At 40.1% G+C, this 21,392-nt stretch overlaps 1 protein-coding gene across 1 annotated transcript in view; it reads left to right on the forward strand.

The window, feature by feature from the left end:
• LOC119961858 (titin-like) overlaps window positions 1-17,568 on the forward strand; it is a 408,409-nt gene extending 390,841 nt beyond the window's left edge. Inside the window, 12 exon segments of the mRNA XM_038789292.1 lie at window positions 1,810-2,112; window positions 4,759-5,061; window positions 5,607-6,191; window positions 6,301-6,606; window positions 6,763-7,062; window positions 7,152-7,727; window positions 7,813-8,118; window positions 8,206-8,799; window positions 9,139-14,999; window positions 15,112-15,265; window positions 15,799-16,092; window positions 16,194-17,568. Of these exon segments, the coding sequence (XP_038645220.1) occupies window positions 1,810-2,112; window positions 4,759-5,061; window positions 5,607-6,191; window positions 6,301-6,606; window positions 6,763-7,062; window positions 7,152-7,727; window positions 7,813-8,118; window positions 8,206-8,799; window positions 9,139-14,999; window positions 15,112-15,265; window positions 15,799-16,092; window positions 16,194-16,492 (9,881 nt within the window). The 3' untranslated portion in view covers window positions 16,493-17,568.
• Window positions 17,569-21,392: the final 3,824 nt, after the last annotated feature.

Here is a 21,392-nt window from a genome sequence, read left to right on the forward strand (position 1 = left end):
GTTTAAAACCTACACCAAAATGGCATGCAATTTTGCTTAGTAAGAGCTCCACGTGGTGTTGTTTGGAAGATCAAAAAGTTCTCATGTTACATAAGAACTTAAGAATGAGGAGTGGGCCATCTGGCCCATCGAACCTGCTCTGCCATTCAATAAGATAATGTCTGATCATTTTTTGGACTCAGCTCCACTTACCCACCCGCTCACTTCTTTCACTGTTCTGTGCTAAACCAATCTCAGCTAGGCCTCCACCATATGGCTTTAGTTGTCTCCCTGTTCAAGTGAACAGGGTTTTAAAAAATGGGTCAGGGATGGTATATCTCAGCTGGCAATGAGTTCTTCCAATGAGTGCATCCTGTGAGAATGCACGAGAATGTTGCAATTGAGATATAACTTCTAGAATGAAATTTGAACTTCCAGTTAGCTGAAAGGATGACACAACAAGATTTCAGGATGTTTGTGTAACAAAAGATGAAAGGCACTGTTTTTAATGGAAATCTGTTCTCTAAACCACAGAACATAAATACCTTCTTGCTTTTAGCACAACTGTAAAAACACACTTCACTGGTATATATGTTACACTGTCTCTGAATTCTCCCAGGATCAGTCCAAAATGATTCTCAGCTCCTGAGTCTTTAATGCTATTCGTTTTCCTTTTCGCAGCCTGGTAACATCTAACCCCAGAACTGTCCTACACGCTGAGAATATTACTGGAGATACTTCCGATAATGCAAGCTAGGCAAATCTTTTTTGAAATAAATTTTAAGTACCCAATTGATTTTTTTTTTCCAATTAAGGGGCATACCAGCCTGGCATTCCACCTACCCTGCACATCTTTGGGTTGTGGGGGTGAGACCGACACAGACGCGGGGAGAATGAGAAAACTCCACATGAACAGTGATCCAGGGCCGGGATGGAACCCGGGTTAGCACTGTTGCTTTCAATTCCCGGCTTGAGTCACTCTGTGCTGAGTTTGCACATTCTCCCCGTGATTGCGTGGGTTTCCTCCGGGTGCTCCGGTTTCCACCCATAAGTCCTGAAAGACGTGCTTGTTAGGTGAATTGAACATTCTGAATTTCCCTCAGTGTACCCGAATAGTCACCGGAGTGTGGTGGCTAGGGGATTTTCACAGTAACTTCATTGCTGTGTTAATGTAAGCCTACCTATGACACTAATAAAGATTACCAATACAATGCAAATCTTCTACCCTCATTTTAACAAGTCCCAAATTTGGTCTTTGTGCACAGCTTCCTCATTCCAGTGCAGTGAACTGTAGAAACATTTGTCTTCTAGCTGCTCTCTCCCTCACAGTCAAACTGCAGTGGCTTCTTATCAGGCAGACATCAGGACAGGTCACTCATTTTACCTTTTAAATACATGGGGAAGATCTTCTGGCCGTTCTCGCCAGCAAGGTCTGATGGTAAACACTCGCCACAAGTTTCCCAGCCCCGGGGGAGGGGACGGGGATGGGCAATGGTGGAATCCCATTCACACCGGCCAATGGTGGGCTGCCTCCCGCTGCCTAGGAACATTGTGGGGAGTCACAGAAAATTCCTCACAATTTTATGAACCTCATAAATTGTAACAGTCGATAGTATAGATATAAACCGTTCAGCAGAACTGCCAGCATTTATGCTTCACATGAGCCTCCACCTTCCTTATTTCCAGCACCGGAGAACCAATGGAATTCGTCAAAATCAGAACCATTGATACTCAATTATACTTCTAAATATTAATTTTTAAAATCTGTTCCTGTGAATCACTGAATTATTTTATACAAAATAAAGTGCATTCATCCCTTTTCCCCAACAGATCTGCCTGCGCCACCTGGTACTCCTCATGTATTTGATGCCTCGCGTGATGGTATGACAATTACTTGGGAACCACCAATTGAAGATGGAGGTTCACCAATTAATGGGTACATCATTGAACGAAAAGAACTAAAATCTGACCGATGGGTGAGAGCCAACAAAGTACTTGTGACTATGACAAGATATCGTTCCACTGGTCTTATAGAAGGATTAGAATATGAACATCGTGTAACAGCCGTGAATGCAAGAGGTTCCAGCAAGTCAAGTAGACCTTCCAAATCTGTAGTTGCCATGGACCCGATAGGTAATGTGATAAAATGTCAAAGTTTAACCAACAGATTATTCCCACAAATTCAATTTATTGTCTTCTGTTTTGTATGAAAAATATTAATCTAATTAATAAAACTTATGGAAATTGTCCATCTTTACCAAGAATGAAAGAACACAAATGGCACTGTGTTGCGACTTATGATTCATTCATAATTCCAAATTTTGTGAAATTCTAAAGCACATTTTATTTCATATACTGTGTCATTGAATTATATTATTATAGCTTTGATTTCCCATTATTAAAATTATCAAAGTATAGTGGTTATATGTAAGTTGATTTCTTACATGTGTAAGTTGACTTCTTAAATCAAAGTGCTTTAAATGTTTGAAATAATTTACTAAGCAAGTTAATGGAGAAAAGTTTGTATAATGCTATGTTAATGTACTAGAGGGAGAACCTGTCCACTTTATTTCTCACTCCTGACTTTGCTTATGAATAATTACTTAAATTGTAGTAAGCACCATAGAATGCACATTCATGCTGTTGGGAAAGAGGGCACCTTTCTAAATCTAATTGAGTGAGTAGCAACTGCAATAATAGCATTAAATGAAAAACCTAGCTGTTTACACTGGTTTGAGAGAAGTAAAAAGTGAGACCATTACCAACCAGCATATAAGTGCAGCAACAATAGAAATTTGCACTATTAATTACACATTAATGTATCAGTTAACAATATGCAAAATACATTAGGACAAAATGCATCTAAAATCAGAACAAATTTAAAATTAACCCTGTAAACTATACCTTTCAGTTATTACATCCTGATTGATATTTTTCCTTTCTGTTCTTTGCTTTCTTCTATTGACATTCTGCTTTCTTCTGAAGGCATTGTACAGGATTTACTGTTGCAGTACCATCAGGCATGGTATTCAATCAAAGGAAATTGGGCAGGGAAGCCTGCAGCCACATTTCCAATGCTATAATGATACTTTTGATTTTCCTCCACTCAGGTTGGGAAAGCAGCTGATCGTCCATTCATTCTCCCACCACACGTTAATGAGAGTGGGGCACATTTCCCTGTCCTTTTACACTACTACCAGCCTTAGGAATCACCAAAAATGGGTCAGCAGTAGACTGTATGATAGTAGTGGAAGTCCCTTTTGAAGAGAGAGAGCCAAGTAATGGGCATCTCTCTCTTCAGAAAATTAAATCGGTAGGCCTCAATTCATTGATCTAAAATAATATTAGACAAAGTTTTCTTTACTCCTTTACTGTATCTATGGATTCCCTTCCCTGTTAAGTGGGATCTCTCCATTTGTTGTGCTACAGTGGGTGTGCTGTGTAGCAATGCTGCATTTTCTTCAATGGTAGTGTCAGATTCCCTCAACAATCTCTCCCTCAATGCCAGCAAAACTAAAGAGCGAGTCATTGACTTCAGGAAGCAAAGTACTGTACACACCCCTGTCAGCATCAACGGGGCCGAGGTGGAGATGGTTAGCAGTTTCAAATTCTGAGGGGTGTACATCTCCAAAATCTGTCCTGGTCCACCCACGTCAACGCTATCACCAAGAAAGCTCAAAAGCGTCTGTACTTCCTCAGGAAACTAAGGAAATTTGGCATGCCCACATTAACCCTTACCAACTTTTACAGATGCACCATAGAAAGCATCCTATCTGGCTGCATCACAGCCTGGTATGGCAACTGCTTGGCCCAGGACCGCAAGGAACTTCAGAGAGTCATGAACACAGCCCAGTCCATCACACGAACCTGCCTCCCATCCATTGACTCCATTTACACCTCCCGCTGCCTGGGGAAAGCAGGCAGCATAATCAAAGACCCCTCCCACCTAGCTTACTCACTCTTCCAATTCTTCCATCGGACAGGAGGTACAGAAGTCTGAGAACACGCACAAACAGACTCAAAAACAGCTTCTTCCCTGCTGTTACCAGACTCCTAAATGACCCTCTTATGGACTGACCTCATTAACACTACACCCCGTATGCTTCATCCGATGCCAGTGCTTATGTAGTTACATTGTGTACCTTGTGTGCCCTATTATGCATTTTATTTTATTTTCCCTTTTCTTCCCATATACTTAATGATCTGTTGAGCTGCTCTCAGAAAAATACTTTTCACTCTACCTCAGTACACGTGACAATAAACAAATCCAATCCAATCCAATCCAATCACTCTGCAGGAATTATACCAGGAGCCCACCCAGCTTAGATAAACAGCAATGGTCCTGATGACAGATAGAGGTACTTCGTGACCCTCCTCTGGTAGAATCCATCCTGAAGGAATATCCCGGCCTGTGCCTCATTGCCAAGCTACAGTTTCAAAGCTAACTGGTCACTTTCCAGTGCTCTACCCAATTAGTTATAATGTGTATGTGTGCTTCGATAGTGAGTGCTGCAAGCTATTTGACTGATAAGATCTTCAATGCGTCCTTAACAAGCAATCAAGAAGGGGAACCCGGACCGATTTTCACTCCCAAGCTGAAGAGTGATGTGGCTAAATGCAGCTTCCCACTGCAAACTTAAGTTAGTTAACAGAATCCACGAATCAAATCAACTTTTTAATCGTCGCAGTTACTGACAACTTAAAATCACTCAATACCTCGTTTAACTTTATGTAATTATATAAATTGCACTAAAAATGCTTAATTTGTTTGTCCTGTAGAACCACCTGGCAAACCCCAGAACCCAAGAGTTACAGACACGACAAGAACATCTGTATCCGTTGCTTGGAGTCCACCAGAAGAGGAGGGAGGTTCTAAGGTCACAGGCTACCTTATAGAGATGCAGAAGGTTGACCAGTATGAATGGACGAAGTGCAATACTACTCCAACAAAAATATGTGAATACACACTGACACACATGCCACAGGGAGCTGAATACAGGTTCCACGTTATCGCAGTTAATGCTGGTGGTCCTGGTGAGCCTGCTGATGTGCCAGGAACTGTTAAAGTCACTGAAATGCTAGGTGAGAAATGCTGAAATTGTTACATTTTGTGTCATGTGATGTCTAATGTTAGGCTATGCCCAATTTTAGGCTCGGTTACGATGCATTAATTAACAACCAAGTCCGTTGCATTGTACAGTGCACATTCACAGTTGTCAGCCATCCAACATAATCTGAAAAGGAACCTCTCGCCTATGATGCACCTGCTCCAATAAGATTTTTATTTCTGCATTATAAAATCAGGGCACAAAATTGCTGAAATGGCTAGATAAAGGCATTGCGAACTTCAATGATCCTCATTAGTTATTAGTAAAAAAGTTTCTGTATGTCATTTCTTATCCATCAGTGGTTGAACCCTCAATTATTAAAGTAGAGAGGGGCCAGTACATTTATAGATAGTCATGCACGAATGAAGTACTGCGCAAATCATGCATGAATTCGCCCAAGTTTGAAATCGGAGCTGTCACATTTTTTTTCGCACTTGTTTTATGATATAGGTAAAAGCATTTGTCACCAATATCTGATTTGATTTTTTAAAATTAAAGTTGAATTTCTTTTCTTTTCAGAATATCCTGATTATGAACTTGACCAACAATACCTTGAGGGTCTGATTGTAAGACAAGGAGGAGTGATCAAACTAACAGTGCCCATAAAAGGCAAACCTATTCCCATCTGTAAATGGACAAAGGACGGTCGTGATATTAGCATGCGTGCAATGATTGCAACTTCTGAGACCCACACTGAACTTGTGATAAAGGAAGCAGACAGAGATGATTCCGGCACTTATGACTTGATTCTAGAAAATAAATGTGGCAAAAAGGCAGTGTACATCAAGGTAAAAGTGATTGGACATCCCGATCCTCCACAAGGACCACTTGAATTTGATGATATTCAAGCTCGCTCTGTCAGAGTATGTTGGAGACCAGCTGCTGATGATGGTGGATCTGATATCATTGGGTATATCGTTGAGAGACGTGAAGTACCCAAAACTGCCTGGTTCACTGTTGATTCCAGAGTAAGGGAGTGTTCCATTGTTGTTAAAGGCCTCAAGGAAAGTGTAGAATACCACTTCCGTGTTTCTAGTGAAAATCAATTTGGCATTAGCAAGTCTCTAAAATCAGAAGAGCCTGTGATACCAAAGACACCACTAAGTAAGTAGACAAGGTTCATTGTAGTCTTAAGTGACTACATTACCTTACCCTTTGAATTTAATTAATTAATTTTTCACATACTATAGGTAATTCATTACTGTCATTCCAGATCCTCCAGAGCCTCCAAGCAACCCACCAGAAATACTGGATATAACCAAAAGTTCTGTCAGCCTGTGCTGGTCAAGACCAAGGGACGATGGTGGATCACGTGTCACTGGCTACTTTATTGAACGCAAAGAGTCTACTACAGATAAATGGGTGCGACAAAACAAGACTCATATTACCACAACAATGTATACCATTGCAGGACTTATTCCGGATGCTGAGTATCAATTCCGTATTCTGGCACAGAATGACATAGGTCTTAGTGATCCAAGCCCACCATCTGAGGTTGTCCTATGCAAGGATCCTTTTGGTATGTTTATTGTATCTTATAAATCCACTGTATGAATTGCAACTTTAAAATAAGATTTCATCTGCAGTCCAACTGCTGTATCTTAATGAGGTGCCTCATTATCAATTTCATTACATTAAAAGTTAATATAATTCTATAAAAAATTTTATTTAACAGATAAACCAAGCCAACCTGGAGAGATTGAGATTACTTCTGTCATGAAGGATAGCATCACTATAGAGTGGGACCGTCCTGAATGTGATGGTGGCAAGGAGATTATTGGTTACTGGGTTGAATATCGTCAGTCTGGTGATAGTGCCTGGAAGAAATGTAACAAAGAACGAATAAAGGACAGACAGTTCCTGCAGGGAGGTCTTCTGGAGGCCACAGAATATGAATTTAGAGTCTTTGCAGAAAATGAGACCGGTGTCAGCAGACCCCGTAGAACCATAGTGGCAATCAAGACAAAATTAACTTGTATGTATTTTTATTTTGTATTTTCATTTAAATTAATCTGTTTTATGTGTTGTTAGAAATTACTCCTGCTTCTTTTATCTTATCAACAGCTGGAGAAGAACCATGTGTTAAGCAAGAGATCGCTGAAGTTATTGCTAAGCTAGGCGAACCAGCCACACTGGCCTGCCAGATTATTGGTAGACCACTTCCTGAAATTAGGTGGTATCATTTTGGAAAAGAATTGCACCAAAGTCGCAAGTACAAAATGAGTTCAGATGGACGTAATCATTCAATTACCATTGCAACAGAAGATCAGGAAGATGAAGGTGTGTATACATGCAAGGCTACTAATGATGCTGGAGAAACCGAGATCAGTGGTAACGTATTGCTTGAGGCTACTCCACAATTCCACCCTGCATACCCATTAAAAGAGCAATACCTCGTAGGTGTTGGTACCAGTCTTCGCATCCATGTTGTATACATTGGGCGTCCTGTGCCTGCTATTCGCTGGTTCCATGGAAAGAAACCTTTGACAGATTCAGATAATGTTTCAATAGAAAACACAGAGCACTACACTCATCTAGTAGTGAGAAATATCCAACGGAGGAACCATGCGGGGAAATATAAGGTGCAGCTGAGCAATACATTTGGAACAATTGAAACAACATGCAATGTGGAAATCCAAGGTAATCTATGGTTAGTTTAATTGTAGTAACTGCTAGATAATTTCACTTAAATAGTACATCTAATACTATCTACATTTGTGTATAGATAAACCAGCCATGCCTGAAGGACCAATAGTAATTGACGCTTTGCTGAAGAATTCTGCAGTAATCAGTTGGAAACCACCACTTGATGACGGAGGTGCATTGATCACCAATTACATTGTAGAAAAACGTGAAGCCAAGGAAGGTGAAAAGTGGCATCTGGTATCATCCTCTATTGCTAGCACGTCTTGCAGAATTGTGAATCTCATTGACAGTGCTGGCTACTATTTCCGTGTTTCTGCTCAAAATCAATTTGGTGTCAGTGAGCCATTAGAAGTTTCCTCTATTGTCATAATCAAGAGTCCATTTGGTAAGTATCTACATAAATGTAATTGTTACCTCGCCACTATCTTGTTATATGTTGAATTATAATGTGTACTTTTTTTCCTCCTTGTAGAGAAACCTGGGATACCAGCCAAACCTGTTGTAGCTGCGGTCACAAAGAACTCATGTGTGGTTTCATGGAAACCACCTGCCAGTGATGGTGGTGCAAAGATTAGAAATTATTATCTTGAAAAACGAGAGAAGAAACAGAATAAATGGATTGCTGCAACAACCAATGAAATACATGAAACAGTTTATTCTGTGACAGGCCTTATTGAGGGCTTGGAGTATGAGTTCCGTGTCAAATGTGAAAACCTTGGTGGTGAGAGTGACTGGAGTGAATTATCTGACCCTGTTGTTCCGATGTGTGATGTACCCATCAAAGCTCCACAGTTCAAAGAAGAAATACGCAACTTGAGTGTGAAATATAAGGGTAACGCCACTTTTGTTTGCAAGATTACTGGCCACCCTAAACCTGTTGTGAAATGGTTTAAACAAGGAAAGGAAATTGAGCCCGATGGTGAAAAAGTGAAGATCCAGGAATTTAAAGGCGGATACCACCAATTGGTGATTACTGGTGTCACGGGAGAAGATGCCTCTGTTTATCAGGTCCGAGCAGTCAATCAAGGAGGCTCCATTTCATCAACGGTCTCTTTGGATGTTGACGGTGTGTATCATATAGCATTTACTTAAACATGCTGTATAATAATGAGCGGGTATATTTCTATATACATTTGGGATGTAATTGCTCTCAGGAGTAATGTGAAATGGGTGAATCAGCAGCCCATTTTGCAAATCCACCCAATTTTTTTTAGATCAATGTACTTTTTCATTGACGTCCTGAAAAAAACAAACCGAATAGAGTGAACAACAGACTGCTGATTCACTATTGCCCATTTTTCATTTTCTCCCAAGACCAACTTCACCCCTGTTAAATTCACTGTTTTACATTAACTTACTGCCTTTCAATACTTATATTTATTTTAAATATTTTTTTTGTTTCCAGTTCCTGCCAAGATTAATCTGCCCAAACATCTGGAAGGCATGGGTGCAGTTCACGCTCTCCGTGGTGAAATAATAAGCATTAAAATTCCTTTTAGTGGCAGACCTGATCCAGTAATCACGTGGCAGAAGGGCCAAGACCTCATTGACAATAATGGTCACTACCAAGTAATAGTGACAAGATCATTTACATCTCTTGTGTTCCCTAATGGAGTTGACAGACAAGATGCTGGTTTCTATGTTGTATGTGCCAAGAACCGATTTGGCATAGATCAACAAACAGTTGAACTGGATGTAGTTGATGTGCCTGATACACCAAGAGGAATTCAAGTCAGTGACATTACACGCGATTCTGTTGTATTAACATGGAATCCTCCAGCTAATGATGGTGGAAGCAGAGTCATTAACTATGTTATTGAAAAATGTGCAACAACTGCAGAGATGTGGATTCGTGTTGCACAGTCACGTGATACTCATTACACTGTTGTGAATCTTTTCGGCAAGACCAGCTACCAGTTCCGTGTGATTGCGGAGAACAAATTTGGCCAGAGCCTGCCATCAGAGCCAACCGATCCTATAGTCACTAAAGAAGATAAGACAAGAGTTATGAACTATGATGAAGAGGTTGATGAATCAATAGAGATTACAAAATGCAAAGCTACCCATTCTACCATTAAAGAACTTCATAGTCAATACACAATTGCTGAAGAACTGGGACGTGGACAGTTTAGTATTGTTCATCGGTGTATTAAAAATATCAGTAAGAAAACATACATGGCGAAGTTTGTTAAAATAAAGGGTGCAGATCAGGTACTGGTGAAGAAAGAGATTGAAATTCTCAATATTGCAAGACACAAGAATATCCTTTGGCTACATGAATCATTTGAGAGTCTTGAAGAACTGGTCATGGTCTTTGAGTTCATTTCCGGCCTTGATATCTTTGAACGCATTAATACAACCTCCTTCGAACTGAATGAAAGAGAAATTATCATCTACACCCGCCAGATCTGTGAAGCACTTGAGTTTCTACACAGTCAGAATGTAGGCCATTTTGATATCAGACCAGAGAATATAATCTACGCCACACGAAAGAGCTCTGTTCTTAAAATTGTTGAACTTGGACAGGCCAGACAGCTCAGACCTGGTGACAATATTAGAGTCCAATTCACTGCTGCAGAGTATGCAGCACCTGAACTCCATCAACATGATATAGTCAGTGCAGCGACTGACATGTGGTCTTTAGGTGTGCTTGTCTATATACTTCTTAGTGGTCTAAATCCATTTATCGCTGAAACAAACCAACAGATTATTGAAAACATTATTAGAGCAGAATACAACTTTGACGATGAAGCTTTCAAAGATGTCACCACTGAAGCTCTAGATTTTATCGATCGTCTGTTGGTCAAAGAAAGGAAGGCTCGGATGACAGCTGCTGATGCTCTTGAACATCCATGGTTGAAACAGAAGACAGAAAAAATGAGCACCAAAGTGATTAAGACTTTGAGACACAGAAGATACTATCAGACTCTAGTTAAGAAAGAATTAAATGTTGTTGTTTCTGTTGCTCGAATTTCTTCCGGTGGAGCTGTTCGAGCTCAGAGGGGAGTTACAGTTGCTAAGGTTAAGATAGGTCCAATTGAAATTGGTCCACTTACTGGACAAATTATGCATGCTTCTGCTGAAGAAGGTGGCCATGTTAGGTATACCTGCAGGATAGAAAATTATGATCAATCTACCGAAGTCATGTGGTACTTTGGTGTCAGACAACTGGAATGCAATGGCAAATATGAAATTACCTACCAAAATGGCTTGGCAACAATGTATGTTAAAGACATAAGCAAGACAGATGATGGTACCTACAGATGCAAAGTAGTAAATGAATATGGTGAAGATAGCTCCTACGCAGAGCTTTTTGTGAGCGGTGTTAGAGAAATTCGTGAATTTTATATGGCACGTACTGTGAAGAAAGTAAAACGTAAGGTGGATGCCATGAGACTCCTTGAGAGGCCACCAGAGTTTACATTACCTTTGTACAAACGTTCTGCATATATTGGAGAAGATGTCAGATTTGGTGTTACTATAACAGTTCACCCTGACCCACGAGTAACTTGGTTGAAATCAGGACAGAAGATCAAACCTGGCGAAGATGACAAAAAATATACTTTTATTTCTGATAAAGGCCTTTATCAGCTGATCATCCACAGCCTAACAAATGATGATGATGCTGAATACACAGTACTAGCTCGCAATAAATATGGTGAGGACAGCTGCAAAGCCAAATTAACAGTATTACCTCACCCACCTGCAGCAGATACTACTTTGAGACCCATGTTTAAGCGTTTGTTGGCTAATGCAGAGTGCATGGAAGGCAAAAGCATTCGTTTTGAATGTAGGGTGTCTGGCATACCACCTCCTACACTGAAATGGGAGAAAGATGGACAGGCTTTGGCATTAGTTCCAAATATTGAAATTATCCATGAAGGTTTAGATTACTATGTTTTGCATGTCAGAGATACTTTGCCAGAAGACTCTGGCATTTACAGACTTACTGCTACCAACAGTGCAGGATCTGCGAGCTGCCAGGCCTATCTAAAAGTTGAACGCATGACCTATGTCAAGCGTCGGTATGAGAGTGAGGAGGAACGGCAGCAATATGCTGAGAAGCAAATTAACAAAACAATGAGAATGGCAGAAATTCTTGCAAATGTTGAAGCTGTTCCACTGACAGCCGTAGCAAAGGAAGCTCTGCGAGAAGCTGCAATAATGTACAAACCAGCTATCAGCACTAAGAACGTAAAAGGTGAATATGAAATTTCAAAGGTAGAAAAACAAAAGGAAGAAAAGAGACTTCGTATGCCTTACGATATTCCAGAACCTCGTGTGCATGCAGCAAGTGCAATTGAAGAGAATCAAGACATCAAACAATTTGTGCCATTATCTGACATGAAATGGTACAGGAAACTGAGAGACCAATATGAAATGCCAGCACCCATAGAGAGAATTGTAACAAAACGACCAAAACGAATCCGTCTCTCCAGGTGGGAGCAGTTTTATGTCATGCCTCTGCCACGCTTTACTGATCAGTATAAGCCAAAATGGCGTATACCAAAATTATCACAAGATGATCTTGAAACAGTTAGACCAGCTCGAAGACGCACACCATCTCCTGAGTATGAAATATATTACAGACCAAGAAGGAGATCACTTTGTGATTTATCAGACGATGGATTACTCCGCCCTGTTGATGAGTACCTTTCAATGAAGAGAATAGAGGAAGAAAGATTACGTCTTGAGGAGGAACTTGAATTAGGATTTTCTGCTTCACCTCCAAGCCGCAGCCCGCCACGTTTTGAGTTATCAGCTCTTCAGCAGAGACAGTTAGCTACAGCAAAAGAGGAGGAAACATATACCAAATACCAAAGATATCACATCCCTTCCAAATATGAAGCTGGCCCAAGTTTTATTGACCTCCGGCAGCGTCATGACAAAGCTATTTATAAACCACCAAAAGAAAGGCGAAGATTAATGGAAGACAGAGACGATGAAGAGCTGCTTCAACCAATTGCTACAGTCCAGAGATTGGCCGCCTACCAAAAAGAACTTGAGCATATGGAACATGAGGAAAAAGCACGGATCAAAAGTAGACGGGAAAGAGAGATTTTAGTGACAAAATCTGAAGAAGAGGAGCAAAGCATTGAAGTTAAGAAATATGTCCGCAAAGAATCTCCACCTGTCTCAAGGCTTCTTAGGCGAAGAAGATCGCTTTCCCCAACCTACATTGAATTGATGCGACCTGTATCCGAACTAATCAGATCTCGACCACGCCGTCCAGAATTCGAAAGCGAAGGCGAAAGACGATCACCCACACCAGAAAGAACACGTCCACGTTCACCAAGTCCAGTATCTCGAGAGAGCTCACTTTCACGTTTTGAAAGGACTGCTAGGTTTGACATTTTTTCACGATATGAGACAATGAAAACTGCTCTAAAGACTCAGAAGACTTCCGAAGGAAAGTATGAAGTTATTACTCAACAGCCTTTCAGTCTTGACCATTGTCCACGTATAACATTGAGAATGCGTTCTCACCGCATCCCCTGTGGTCATAGTACTAGATTTACTCTAAATGTTCTGTCCAAGCCAAGAGCTGAAATCAGTTGGTACCACAATGGTAGAGAAATTCAAGAGAGTGACAAGTACCACTTTACTGACATGAATGGTGTCCTAACATTAGAAATTCGAGATTGCCAAGCTGAAGATAGTGGAACCTATCGTGCTGTTAGTTCTAATTACAGAGGAGAGGCTTCTGACTATGCAACACTAGATATTACGGGAGGTGATTATTTTACCTATCTATCTCGCCGTAAAGATGAGCAGCAACCAAAAATACTTGTACCTGAACTGACAAGGACTGATTTTTATCAACACTCTTCATTCAAAGCAGCAACAGAAATTGAAGAGATCAGAGAGATGAAAGAAACTAAAATAGAAGAATCAGAAAAGGAATCAATCAGTTCGCAAATGTATGCTTCAAAAGAAAAATCATTTTATGCCTCCAAGAAAACTCTTGCAGCTAAAATAGTAACAAAACCACAGTCAGTCACAGTGGTAGAGGGAGAATCTGTTAGATTTTCCTGTGGCATTGACGGTGAACCAACACCCACTGTGACGTGGATGCATGCTGGGAGAAGAATTGCATCCTCCAAACGCTTATTTATTATGACAACGCAGTATAAATCTACCTTCACAATTTCATCAGTTCAATTTTCAGATGAAGGAAGCTATATGGTGGTAGTAGAAAACTCTGAAGGAAAACAAGAGGCACAGTTTACTCTGACGATCCGAAAAGCAGGAGCAAAAGAATCAGGTATTGTAGCATCATTGACGGCAAAGACCCCCGAACCTCATGCAAAGTCTTCAGAGATAATAAGGACTCCTAAGAGAGCCAAATCACCAGAACTCGCCACTTCTCTTCCAAGGGTTAAGTCACCTCCAACTCTCAGAACACCTTCAGCAGAAAGAGTAGAGATCCCTGCAAGTGCTCCACCTAAGGTTTTACGAGAATTGAAGGCTGAAGTTGCTGAAGATGGTACAGTAAAACTCACATGCGCAGTTGAGAGCACAGTTCTGAATGTGAAAGAATTGACTTGGTTCAAAGATGGACGTAAAGTAAGGGAAAACAGTCACTACAAATTGGAATATGCTGCTAATGGTGTCTACAACCTCAGTATCCACGGAATTAATGCAACTGATGAAGGAGAATATACTTGTGAAATCACTGGTGAAGGAGGTATTTCCAAAACCACTTTTTCCTTAGTTGGTCAAGTATTCAAAAGCATTGTCGCTAAAGTGGCCAAAATAACTGAATCAAAAGCAGAAGTTCAGAAAAAAGCTGCTAAATCATATGGAAAAACAGAGGTAATTCAGGAACAAATTGTGAAAAAAGAACTTAAAACATCATCCACTGAAATTACATCCACACGGGTACAAATGACAGCTGTAGATGGCCAGAAAGCCATACTTAAGGCGAGCATACCTAATGCTTCTGATGTGAAATGGGTCTCAAATGGCGTGGAGCTAATCAATTCAGAAGATTATCGATTTGGTGTATCTGGAAATGACCACACTTTAACCATCAAGAAAATCAGCTTCAGAGATGCAGGCACGATTACCTGTGAAGCAAAAACTGAGCATGGAAGAGTCAAATGTCAATTTGATTTAACAGTTCAGAAAAAACAATCAAATGCTCCGGTATTCACTGCACAGCCCAAGTCCCAAAATGTTAATGAAAGACAAAATGTGATATTTACTTGTGAAATATCAGGGGATCCTTCTCCAGAGGTTGAATGGATGAAAGACAATCACCCTGTAAGTACTTTATTAATTTACGGTTGCTATTCATTTATGTGGTTCTCCAAATCAAATTATTTTAGAAAATGTTATTTGGGCTTATGATGAAAGGGAACTTTTCATATTTCAGATTGCAATTTCAAGGAACTTGAGAGTGAGTCGGTTGAAAAACAAGTACACCCTAGAAATTCTGAATGCAGCACTTTCTGACAGTGGAAAATATACAGTAACAGCAAAGAACTTCCATGGACAATGTTCTGCAACAGCATCTTTAATTGTTCTAGGTATGCTATTGCCTTAATTATTGCACTGATTATTATGATCTTTGCATTTTCTGTAACCTGGTTTACATTGGCCGGAATTTTTCAGCCATTCTCACTGGCGGGATCTTCCGGTCTGTTCCGCCAACAGTAAACCCCCTCAGCTGCGGAGGTTGCATAGAATAGGAGAGTCCCTTGACAGCGGCGAGATCTTCTGATCCTGCCACCAGCCAATGGGAGGCTGTCTCCGCTGCCGTAAAACACGCCGCGGGTGTGTGGAAAATCCCGCTCATTGACCTTTTATTGACCCCGGACCTGAGTTTCTTCAGTGTAGAAAAAAAAGTCTGGCAATTAATTGAATCATTTGAACATTAATCTACATTTTTACAATATAAACTAGATGCAGATGTTTCAATGCTTTAATTGATCTATTAGCAAATAATGTATCACACACTCTAATAGGACCCTGGTTATGATCTTCATTTAATGATTTTACCTTTCCGATATGTTAAAAATGAGGCTATTTATGCATCACAACTGTTTGTTATGCTCCACAGTTCTAACTGAAGAACCTTCCAAAATGGTACGTCTGGACACTAGTGCTTCTGCTGGCATGCAGGAACATTTCTCTGCTAAGGCACAGGAACACTTTTCTTCCAAGGCAATGCAAATGACCAAACAAGAGGCCAGCAGCAGCATGACCGAAGTTAAATTTGCCAGCATGTCATCGAGTAGCATGTCATCTTTCAAAGAATCAAAACTATCAATGAGCTCCAGCTCTTTTATGGAACATTCTAGTCTGAGTCAACTGGAAGCAAGTACTGGCAGAATGATAACTGGTACTGCTAAAGGTGATATTAAGTCATGACCAAAGTATAAAAATTAATTGCCTCCAATTGTACCAACATGCTGAAAAGAAAAACTAATCTGTTTACTATATGTCTTTTTACAGGATCTTCTCCGAAAATTGAAGCTTTACCATCAGATATCACTATTGAGAAAGGCAAAGTCCTAACAGTTGCCTGTGCGTTCTCTGGTGATCCTATGCCTGAAGTAAAATGGTCACGCGGGGGAAAACCTCTTTCTGATGACGAGGACGGTGGCAGATTCCACATTGAAACAACTGATGATCTAACAACACTCATTATCACAGGTGTCAAAGAAAATGATGCAGGACGCTACACTCTCAGACTCACAAATGAATTTGGATCGGATTCTGCCACTGTAAATATTAAAATTAGATCAGCATAAAGATCTGAACCTGCTGACAAGTTATAAATTAAACTCCAAAATCGATACCTTAACTGTTATGAACTTGAATTTCTGACTTGTATATATTATTTTTAATATTTTTTTACCTAATTTGACATTGTGAATTTATACCAGACTAGACAATATCCAAACAAATGGTAGATTGTGCATTATGGGATTATTGCACATGGATTTAGGAATTTTTAACCATTTTCTGTGACATGTACATACTGTATATAGCCGAACTAAACGGTTATGGAAGTTTTGTACCAAGTTGTGTTTTATGAAATTTTTAACGGAACATTTGAAACTGATAGTTGGCAGGGGAAAGTTTGAATAGGACGACTACCTTGTTCAACTGGGAACTAAAATTTGCACCTCAACACAATGTTGATGTCTAAGAATACCTCAGCAGGTAGAGAGGCTCCCTGCTGAAGACAACCTACACCTAAGAGACGAAACTATGCACAGTACCTAGATACGTGCAATACAAGTTTGTGGAATTAGCAGGCTACGTCTGTGGTGCTATTTACATATACCCTCCTGCAAATAACATCACAAGACTTTAGCCAATGAACTGACTATGTCATATCACTGTTTAATGCAGACAAGATGGTCAACTATGAATACAAAGTACAAGCGCCATGACTTTGTATTGCCATCTTTAATGTGCACTGTTTCCAACATTGTAACGACTTGGATAGTTTGAATGAAAAATACATCAACCTGGCCATACCCTCATTTCGACAAACTGTTCCAAGTACTCCTAATGTGGAAATAGTGCTAACTCAAGGAGGTTCAGATTTACCCTGGGGTGCACTGACTTTGTGTGATAAATGTAGAATTTTATTTCATGTTATCTGTTTTAAGGGCATAAATATCAGAAATTAACAACATTGAAACAAAAACCTTTGTGCTCTGACATTTTAATGCCCTGTGCAGTAAATTTAGAGAAATTAGTAGTGTTTATTTCATTTTATTGAGCCTCCTTGAAAATTAGAAACCTCCTTGAGAATTAGAAAAGTAAAATTGTATTTCTGATTGTGAAATAAAGCATGCTTCAGCACCTATAAAAATTTCCTTTCTTTTTTCTTGTGTTCAATCAACTAAAAGCATAACACAGCAACACAAAGCATTCAAAATAGTTCAGAAACCACGCACCTCTATCCGAATTTTAAACATTCATGAAAAAATTCAGTTCACAGAAATCTAGAAGATAAAACATACATTTGGACAAAATTTCATGGTCCGGGGTGGGGGTGGGGGGTGGTAGAACGGGGAATGGGAGGGGTATGTAAAATTCCCCATGTAGCCTTCCCGCCCCTGACCTGTCCACAATTGTATGTGGGAACAGGTGAGGCCCTTAAGCGGCCACTTCCCACCCGACCTTTTGAGGCTAGTGAGAGAAATTCAGGACCTGGGGAATCCCAGCAGGTCACCTTTCTCGGGCCTTGGGATGGGAACAGGGGAGGGTGTGCCTCCTTCAAGGGCTCACTGTCAATGTCAGATGTTTCCTCCCACCCCCGCAAAGTCTGCATCCCTCTGGCCTTTACATCAAAACCCCCACCCTCTGGGCCTGCCCAATGTCAGGCCCTTTGTTTAAGGAGGTTGTAGATCAGAGAGTTGTGAGGGTTGTTTATATGGGCTTCCGGAAGGCAATCAATAGGTTCCAACAAGCGACTATTAGAAATAAAATGAAAACATATGGAATTGCAAGCAACCTATTAACCTATTATGCTAAATAGTAGCATATTATTTAGGACTTAGGAGACGGAGTAAGGTACTCAAATTGGCAGTTTGTGACTAATGGAGTTTCCCAGGAAATTATATTGGGGCCTTGGCTTTTCTATATAATTATCAATATTTTAGCTAGAGAGCAGTATTTCCATTTTGGCTGATGATACTAAATTAGGTGGCATAATAAATAGCGTAAACAGGGAGATTGATACATTATGGCAGATGTTTGATGTGGGGAAATGTGAAGTCACCCACTTTGGACATAAAAAAGATAGATGAGCATTTTCTAAATGGTAAGAATTTCGGAAGTGTGGAAAAAAACATTTCAGGGTCCACATACCAAAATTACTAAACACTAATGGACAGTTGCACAAAATAATTTAAAAAGCTGATGGAATGTCTTTAACACAGAAGTCTAAGATACAAGAGATGAAAGTTATGCCACAGTTGCATAAAACTCAGATTAGAACATTTCTGCAATACTGCATTTAATTGTGGGCAGCACACCTTAGTCCACTATTATGATCCCAGTTGATGTTATAACTGGGCGGGAAGAACCCAGAATGGAACCAGCCCGGTTCAAAAGACCATAACATATATTTTTTTAAAACATGGAGGCAAGAAAAAATACATCTACGAAGCATAAAAATTTGGATTATCATACACACAGATTTTAAGATTAACACAGATTATAAAGTATATCTTAAGCTGCAACAGTCTAAGTAACACAACGCTCCTTTAAACACACAAGATGGCTTTGGTTAAATACACTCTCCACTCTGAACCTCAAGTGAATGTCTGTGGATTTCTCCTCAATATCTCCCCGGATGATTGTCACATGAGAGTCTCCAAACTCCACATCCTAAATGCAAGCTTTAAAATCTTCTTTCACGACAATGCTTTCAATCAGCGATTTACACATCAAAACCCACTCTAGGTTTACCAAATTGCTCTCTTAATCAAAGCTTCTGCTCCATTTTTAACAACTCATCCAGGTTTTACCACCTCCCAATTAGGATTTATTTGTCTTGACTGTTGTACGAGCGCTTCACAATTGATTTAACTATCGATTCACAGACTCTATTAAGATGGAATCAACTTTTGATTTAACTATGAAGTCTGCTTTCCAACTTTAAATTTGGTTACTGCAACTATCTCTTGAACTCAGAACACTTTGTTTACTTTTCCTCTTGAATTCTCCTGAACAATACCTTGGTCTCTGTTCTCTTAGCCTCCGTATTCTTCAGACATTTTGTACGTCCCAATTCCCTGGTTATCTGGTTCTTTGGGAAGTCTGCCTCTTGTCCTGCCCAGTCTTTCTTCTGCCAGAGCTGAGAGATGTTCAATCCCTAGTGTAATGTCTCCAACTGCAAACAAATTCAGCCAAACTAAGATCAAAAGACTTTCCTATCTTAAAAGGCTCCCTGTTGCTAAGCAACCCTTACTTATATTTATTCTTCTAGCTGTAACCCCCTCTAAGCAGAATTGAAACACAGTTGGAATTGAAACTAACTCCCGCATGAAAACACCTTTGTCCAGCATGACTCTTACCTATAGGTTTTACCCTTCCATAACATTAAATTAAACCCATTTAAAATTACCTTATTTCTAATGTTTACCAATATAAATCCCTTAAAACCACCTTTGCTTTTCTAACACCAAGCATAGGGACTTAGAATGGTTTTTTTGTAGCTTCATCGTGAATGATACATGGACCGAAGGAGATTCAATTATGAAGACAAGATACATAGAATAGGCTTATATTCCTTTGAGTACAGAAGATTAAAGGGTGATCTGATTGAAGAGTTTAATATGATTAAAGGATTTGACAGGGTAGAAAGAAATAATTTCTCCCTTTCCACTTCTTCACACAAAGGATAATGGAAATGTAGAACTCTCCCTCTCAGGGCTGTTGATGCTAGATCAATTGAAAATCTCCGAACTGAGATTGATACATTTTTGTTACTTAATTACATAACTCAGTGCATAATCTTAATCACACATGAAACAGTCAATGCAGCCAAACAGGTCCATGCAGGTGTTCAACACTCCAAACAAGCCTGCTTCCCTCCCCCTCAATTTAACCCCATCAATGTAACCTTCTATGCCTTTCTCTCATGTATTCATCTAACTGTCCCTTAAATACACCTATGCTATTTCACTTTGCTTCTTGTGGACTTTTCCACATTGCAACCATTCTTTGAGGTGAAGAAGTTATACCTGAATTCCCCATTACATTAGTGATTACCTTACATGGCCCCTTGTCTTGCATCCGTGAAAACTGTCTATCTCTGTCTCTCCTATCAAACACTTTCATAATCTTAAACACCATATAGGATTACTCCTCAGTTTTATCTTTCCTGGAGAAAAGAGCCCCAGCCTCTTGAATCCTTACTAATAAATAAAACACCTCCGTTCTAGTATCATCTTAATAAATCTTTCTTTCGACTTCTCCAGTGCCCATATATCCTTTTTTTACATAGAATTTACAGTGCAGAAGGAGGCCATTCGGCCCATCGAGTCTGCACCGGCTCTTGGAAAGAGCACCCTACCCCCTATCCAAGGTCAACACCTCCACCCTATCCCCATTACCCAGTAACCCCACCCAACACTAGGGGCAATTTTGGACACTAAGGGCAATTTATCATGGCCAATGCACCTAACCCGCACATCTTTGGACTGTGGGAGGAAACCGGAGCACCCGGAGGAAACCCACGCACACACGGGGAGGATGTGCAGACAGTGACCCAAGCCGGAATCGAACCTGGGACCCTGGAGCTGTGAAGCGATTGTGCTATCCACAAGGCTACCGCGCTGCCCATTTTAATTATATGACGAACAGGACTTTTCACAGTACACTATGTGTGGTCCAACCAAGGTTCTACACAAGTTTGACATAACTTATCTGTGGTTTCTGATTATGTCACAAATCTGCATCAGCAATTTAATGATTTTTGTACCTATATCCCATTTCACAATGCCCCTCTACCATATTTAGACACTTATTTTCCAATCAGCACATGATCTCCTTATTCTTCCCACCTCCCACGTATCTATATTGAAGTTAATTTACCAATAACATGCTCATTCGACAAGTCTATAATGTCTGCCTGTTTTCTGTCATAGCTACCCTCTATTATTTGTCTCCCTAATTTGTTTTCAG

The sequence above is a fragment of the Scyliorhinus canicula genome, chromosome 2 (assembly GCF_902713615.1).
Source record: "Scyliorhinus canicula chromosome 2, sScyCan1.1, whole genome shotgun sequence".
Classification (NCBI taxonomy): Eukaryota; Metazoa; Chordata; class Chondrichthyes; order Carcharhiniformes; family Scyliorhinidae; genus Scyliorhinus; species Scyliorhinus canicula.